At 61.6% G+C, this 6731-nt stretch overlaps 1 protein-coding gene across 2 annotated transcripts; it reads left to right on the top strand.

Annotated features, from left to right (window-relative positions):
• Window positions 1–6461, top strand: YARS (tyrosyl-tRNA synthetase). Of its 2 annotated transcripts, none has more exons than XM_026086038.1 (14): window positions 1–41; window positions 205–272; window positions 669–815; window positions 948–1123; window positions 1400–1529; window positions 1873–1953; window positions 2307–2399; window positions 2700–2835; window positions 3078–3163; window positions 3963–4098; window positions 4535–4629; window positions 4777–4970; window positions 5131–5272; window positions 5630–6461. In XM_026086038.1, exons 2-14 carry the CDS (start codon window positions 216–218, stop codon window positions 5738–5740), a joined length of 1584 nt encoding a protein of 527 aa, XP_025941823.1. In that variant the 5' UTR covers window positions 1–41; window positions 205–215; the 3' UTR covers window positions 5741–6461. The 2 variants fall into 2 exon arrangements, with proteins under 2 accessions (XP_025941823.1, XP_025941822.1); XM_026086037.1 differs by having other exon boundaries at window positions 7–37.
• The last annotated feature ends 270 nt before the right edge of the window (window positions 6462–6731 follow it).

Raw genomic sequence — 6731 nt, 5'->3', positions numbered from 1 at the left:
GGCGAGCGCCGAGCGGAGCTGATGCAACCGGGGGACGGTCGGTAGGGGCCTGGGGCCGGCGGGAAGGGGAGGGCGAGGCGGGGGATCCGCCGGGGGGGCTCCGGGACCTCCTCGGTAACCGGCTTCCCAGCCCTGGCAGGGCCGCAGGGGGCTACCGAGGGGCCTGTGCCGGTTTCCCCGGTGACGGTGTCTCGTTGCCCGCAGCCGCCGCCGCCATGGAGGCCGCGCCCGGCCCGCAGGAGAAGTATCACCTCATCACCCGCAACCTGCAGGTACGGCGGCAACGGGGGCGCCGGCGCCGGCCCCGGGGCAGGCCGGGCCGGGGGCAATGGGGGGGCCACAGGTCGGGGCAGGCCAGGCCCGGCCCGGCCGCGGCTCCGGGGCAGCCCCTGGGCCCTGCGAGGGGACCGGGTCCGGGCAGCCCCTGGGCCTGGCGGAGGAGGCCTGGGCCAGCCCCTGGGTCCTCCCCATCGCACCTCTGCTGCCTGGGAGCTGGGGACGAGCCCAGGGCACACGCCGCATTGGGGGTGAGCCTGCGCCTGGGCATGGCTTGGTCTCTCCGTGGGGTGTTATTCCCCTTCGTCTTCCTCTCGCCTCCCTCAATGTGTTTCCGGGGCATCTCATCCATGAGGGTGGCTGTGCTAAACGTGGGTCTGGGCCCTTTGCAGGAGGTGCTGGGGGAGGATAAGCTCATGTCCATCCTGAAGGAGCGAGAGTTGAAGATCTACTGGGGGACAGCCACCACGGGCAAGCCACATGTGGCCTACTTTGTGCCAATGTCCAAGATCGCAGACTTCCTGAAGGCAGGATGCGAGGTACGGGGGCTGACTGGGAGCCCGGATCCCGGGGGCTTTGTCATCATGCTGGCTGGGTGGAAATGCGCAATTCCTCTGAGCAGTGTGGCCCCAAGTGTGATGTTCCAGCATCTCTGTCCACCTCTATACTAGGTGACAATACTCTTCGCTGATCTCCATGCTTACTTAGACAACATGAAGGCCCCCTGGGAGCTGCTGGAGTTGCGCACCCGCTACTACGAGAATGTGATCAAAGCCATGCTGGAGAGCATCGGAGTGCCCCTGGAAAAGCTGAAGTTTGTCCGGGGCACCGACTACCAGCTCAGCAAGTGAGTCCCGGGGCACTTGATCCTCTTGGGAAGGAAGAGCCTCACACGGGGCTCTGGTGTGTCTGAGACTGCACCTCTGCTCCTGAGAGGAGCCAGCAGTGTGTCAGAAGTGTGATCCTTTGTTCCCTGAATGACAGAGTGGTGAGACAGCACAGTGAAGGTGTCTCCAAGTCTAGGCTCTTCTCTGCGTAGTCAGAACCACTTTTGCATGAGCCAGCTCTAAAAGATTTCCCGCTCCCTGGTGCTAGCAGTGCTAATTCCTATCCCTCCCCACAGGGAGTACACGCTGGACGTGTACCGCCTCTCGTCCGTGGTCACGCAGCACGACGCGAAGAAGGCAGGAGCCGAGGTGGTGAAGCAGGTGGAGCACCCCTTGCTGAGCGGTTTGCTCTACCCAGGCCTGCAGGTGCGTAGCGAGGCAGGTTGGCAGGCGCCTGGGAGGTGCTGGGCGAAGCAGGGACGTGTGAGGCTGAATGCCTGTGCCAAGGTCATTATACTCCACCCCAATATTATGTTTGGCAGCAGCACAAAACACAGCTCTGGCATGGACCTGCTTTTACAGCAGCTCCTGCCGGCTGCAGGCCTGTGGCCAGCAGGCAGTGCAGAGAGCTCCAGGCCTGCCCAGGGCAGGAGAGCCAGGTGGAGGCTGGGCAAATCCTGCGGGATGGGCAGGATCTCCAAAGGCAGAGCGCAGCTGGAGTGGGGAGTCTTGGGGCCAGGCTCAAGGCTGGCTCTGCATCTCTCCACAGGCCCTGGACGAGGAGTACCTCAAGGTCGACGCGCAGTTTGGAGGAGTTGATCAGAGGAAGATTTTCACCTTTGCAGAGAAGGTCAGGAGCGAGGGTTGTTTCTGAACCTGCCACGATGCTGGAGCCTGGTGCAGGGCTCAAACACTTGCTAATCCATTGGGAGAAGCACATCCACGGTTTCACTCAGCACCACAGAGCTCTTCGCAGCTCCTCCTGCTGCTCTTGCAGTCTGCAGAGCTCTGGTGTCTGTGAAACCTGTTGTGCTGCCACATTGTCCCTGACTGTGGCTGTTGGGGCCTTGTGATCCCGTGCTAGCTTTCTGGTCCCATTACCATGCTCAAGGTTATCTGGAACCAGGAGCAAGCAGGGATTGTGGGTTAAAGCTGATCTTCAGAAGAAGCTCTCCCATGACTTGCCTCCTTGTTTTTCCCCAGTACCTTCCTTCTCTGGGCTATGCCAAGCGCATCCATTTGATGAACCCGATGGTTCCTGGTCTAACAGGCAGCAAAATGAGCTCATCGGAAGAGGTTGGTCCCTGAATGGTGGCTGTGATCAGGGATCCTGCAAAGCGAAGGGGCTTAGGGCTGGGAGAGAAGGTGCCACCTTCTCTTCCCTTGTGCTGGGGTCTAAGAACTCCAGCATGGTTGCCTCTTTTGGGCAAGAGGTTGGAAAAAGGGTGGCAGTCCCCAGGGAACCTGGGAAGTAGCTCTGTTGTGGATGGGGGGGGGGGGAAGGAAAGAAAACCCCTCATCTTCACAGTGAGTGTTAAACTGGGTGCTCTGAGAAGTTGCACGCACAGCTCAACTCCAGGGAATCCCTTCCTCCAGGAGTCAAAGATCGACCTTCTAGACCGCAAGGAGGATGTGAAGAAGAAGCTGAAGAAGGCTTTCTGCGAGCCAGGAAACGTGGAAAACAACGGCGTCCTCTCCTTCATCAAACACGTCCTCTTTCCTCTCAAGTCAGGTGAGGGGCTCTGGCGCTAGTCTTTCCCGAGGGTAAGAGGAGGGGACGGGAGCTTGTGTTCCCTAGAGCAGACTGCCCACTGAGGGCCCCCTCCCCAGCCCGCGCTGGCAAGGCCTGGGCACAGGGCCCAGTGGCTTCGCAGGCCCTGCTGTGCTCCCCCTCAGCTCCTGGGCAAAGTGGGGTGGTTTATCTGGCTGAGTTCATCTCCGCTTAATCTGAGCCTTAAAATCTCCACGTCACAGAGTTTGTGATTCTGCGAGAAGAAAAATGGGGAGGAAACAAAACCTACACAGTCTACGAAGCCCTGGAGAAGGACTTCGCTGAGCAGGTGAGTGCAGGGAGGGCTTGAACGCTCGCTCAGCTGCTGTGGACATGGAAACCCTCCTGGCACAGGTGTGTGTCTGTGAGGCTCCCAGTGCCCTCGGGGAGGGCTCTGAGAGCAGTGGGAGATGGAAAACCGCATGGGGGAGAGGTGGGGAGCAGAGTGTGGCCCAGTGGCTGTCAGGTGCCAGGGTGGTCCCAGCTGGGAGAGCCTGGAGTAGCCAGGAGGTGAGTGGATGGTGCAGGACTGTAAGCTGTTCCCAGTGTGAGCAAAAGTATCCAGGAGAGGGTCCTTGTCCAAAGGGGAATCAGGCCAGGTGCTGGGCTTAGTCTCCCAGCCCTGCCTGGTCTCCTGTTCCTACCCAGTCTCCAGGCATTTGCTCTTTACTCCTGGGAGATGGTGACACTGGGCTGTGCTTGCTGCAGGACTGTCTCGACCAGCTCCGAGTCACCCACGCCAGGTGTTTTCACAAGGGTTTGTCTCCTCCCCAGACAGAGTCAGCCCTCGCCTGTGTAGCTGGCACCCTTATCGAGGCCTCTAAGCTAAAGTATCTCCTAACACCTTTGAGATGCCTGTATGTCTAACCGAGTCCAGGCACAGGAAACTGCATCTCCCTTCCAGGCGAGGGCTATCTTTCCAGATGTGCTTTAATCTTGTCCTGGGAAGAATGCCAAGATCTGTGTCTGTTGGAGCAGAGACAAGAGATCACAGCACCTCTCTGGCCTTAGATCAGTGAATCAAATTCTGCTTCTCCCCCTGCGCTGGAGGAAACCATCCAGGAATCCGGCTTTTTGTCGCAATACAGGTCGTACATCCCGGAGACCTAAAGAACTCGGTGGAAGTGGCCCTGAACAAACTGCTTGACCCCATCAGAGAGAAATTCAACAAGCCAGAGCTGAAGAAGCTAGCCAGTGCAGCATATCCCGACCCGTCCAAAGCCAGTAAGGAGGTGCTGGGAGTGCAGGGAAATGGGGCCTTGGCCACACAGAGCCAAGCTAAGAGAAGATGTCTCCAGGGGCTGAGGTTAGAGAGAAATCCTGGAACTTGAATCTCGGGAGCAGCCCCAGAGAGTGTCTGGCATGGCTCTGCCTGCCTGTCCTTGGCTGGTGGCTGTCAGATTTGATTATGACTGAGCATTAGCAGGGTTAGGAAAGGCCAACGCGAGGGCTGTTTGCCTGCCCTGGAGAGGACAGATGCCAGTGTGCATCTCTGTCGCTGCCTGAGATGCCAGCAAAGTGGAGGAGGGACTGTCTGCTCTGTGTCACAGAGACAAGCAGGGAATTCAGCAGGGCCCAGATCCAGCATTCGGGGCTCCCCGGGGCTTGGCTGGGGGCTGGGTTTACACTGAGTGACACGACTCTTCCCTTTGCACTGCAGAGCCTGCAGAGAAGGGCACCAAGAACTCGGAGCCGGAGAACGTGGTCCCATCCCGGCTGGACATCCGCGTTGGCAAAGTGATCAGCGTGGAAAAGGTAGGGGCACAATAGGCAATGGGAAGTAACCTTCCCACAGGGTGACACGGGCACTCGGTGGATGCGTGGGGTCGCCCCTTTCCTCTCTGCTGCCCCCAGTCCGCTTCCCTGCTCACCTGCTGAGGGGCCTTTGCTTCTGCTTGGCAGCATCCGGATGCGGACAGCCTGTACGTGGAGAAGATTGATGTGGGCGAGCCCGAGCCTCGCACCGTGGTCAGCGGCCTGGTGCAGTTCGTCCCCAAGGAGCAGCTGCAGGACAGGCTGGTGGTGCTGCTCTGCAACCTCAAGCCCCAGAAGATGAGGGGTGTGGAGTCGCAGGGCATGGTGCTGTGCGCTTCCAGGTGAGGGATGGGGCCAGGGCGCACTCCGGACCCCCAGCCCCAGAGCCGGGAGGGTGCAGGAATACACGGTGATCCCAGCCGAGCCCCCAGGTCTGGGTGCGCTGAGGGGCAGATGGGTTCGGCCTCAGGGTGACTCTGCTTCCTCCGTCCCCCTCCCCAGCATGGGGGAGCCGCGGCAGGTGGAGCCCCTGGACCCGCCGGCCGGGTGCTGCACTGGGGAGCGCGTCTACGTGGAGGGCTACGAGGGCGGGGAGCCTGACGACGAGCTCAAGCCGAAGAAGAAGGTCTTTGAGAAGCTGCAGGTGAGGGCCAGCGCGAGGGGCTGAGTCGTGGCACGGAGCAACGGGGGCTCCGGGAGTGGAGCAGGGCAGCGGTTGGGGCCAGGTGGGCCCTGGTGTGTCCCCACCTCTGGGTGACCCCAATCTCACTACTCCCCGCTTGGCGCTGTGTTTGCTGTCGTCATTGTGGGCTGCTGGCCTGGCCGGGCGCAGGCTGGGCAGGGCCTTCCCTCCCGCCCCGGGAGGTTTGGTGAGGCCAAAGCTTGGGAGGAGATAATCCTCCGCGGCTCTGTGAGCTGAGGGGAGGCGCCGCTGCCCCATGGGCAGCCCCAGCCTGGATGGCCAGGTATGACCCCCATCTCCCTCCCCTCTGCTCCCCAGGCCGACTTCCGCATCTCCCAGGACTGCGTTGCCCAGTGGAAGCAGAGGAACTTCCTGACCAAGCTGGGGAGCATCTCGTGTAAAACCCTGAAGGGGGGGAGCATCGGCTAACAAGCGTCAGAGCCACCGCTCGTACCTCCTGCCTGGCTCCCTCCACCGCTCCAGCCAGGCTCTCCTCCCCGGCCCGCTGCCATCTCTCCTCGCACAGCGCCCCGAGCAGGGGGCTCAGCCCTGAGGGACGCAGGGGTTTGGGGACTGAATTTGCAACCCCCCTCACCCCTTGCAACAGTGCGAGGCCTCCTGGAGAGCTGCCTCCGCTACCCCCCTCACCCTGGGCCTGCTCGGGCCTGTGCCTTGGGCCGGTTCTGGTGTCACCATGGGTAAGGGACGTGTGTGACATGTGTGACGTGTCTCCAGGCATCCCACCAGAGCCGTAGGCTCGCTCTCAGTTGTGCCACAGACTGGAAGCCCTGCCTGCTGGTCCTGTCTCTGGGACAGCACAGCCGGGTGAAGCAATGAGGGTTAAGAGGGAAGGCTGCTGGCTCAAACCTGTGTTGCTGCTAACGGGGCTGGGGGCAGCTGCCTGGCAGCCAGGCCGACCCCATCCCCTCTGCCCGAGCCCCCCTGCTCCACGCTCGCCCTGCCTGAGCCAGGGCCACTGCTCGTGCTGCTCTTCAGCCAGGAGCCCAGGCTCTACCGGCAGGTTTGCCCTGAGCCCGTGGGAGGCCGGGGGGTGTGGGCTCGGCCTGGCTGCAGGGGGCACGAGCCCTAAACACTGACTCGGGAACCATCTGTCTGGCATGAACCCAAATAAAATGTCGATCTGACTGCACCTCGCTGCGCCCTTCTGTCCGTGCTCCTTGCAGCCCTCGCTGCTGCTGCGTTTTAGTGCTGCTGGGAAAAGCAAAACACCAGTGCGAATCCTCCGCCGGCCCTGTGCGGGCAGCGGAGCCGGGAGCTAGCCCTGCTTGCCCCAGAGCCGAGCGCTGCTGGCAGCGGCGCTGGCCTGGCTCGCTGACCTGCGCCAGCAGCAGCTGCTGCAGCAGGCAGAGCTGTGGGTCGCGCGGGCTGGGCCCCGAGCCAGGAAGCACAGGAGGCAGCA

Source organism: Apteryx rowi, unplaced genomic scaffold (genome assembly GCF_003343035.1).
Source record: "Apteryx rowi isolate R43461 unplaced genomic scaffold, aptRow1 scaffold_68, whole genome shotgun sequence".
Lineage (NCBI taxonomy): Eukaryota > Metazoa > Chordata > Aves > Apterygiformes > Apterygidae > Apteryx > Apteryx rowi.
The sequence above is the reverse complement of the archived record's forward strand: the minus strand, read 5'-3'. Positions and strand labels throughout refer to the sequence as shown.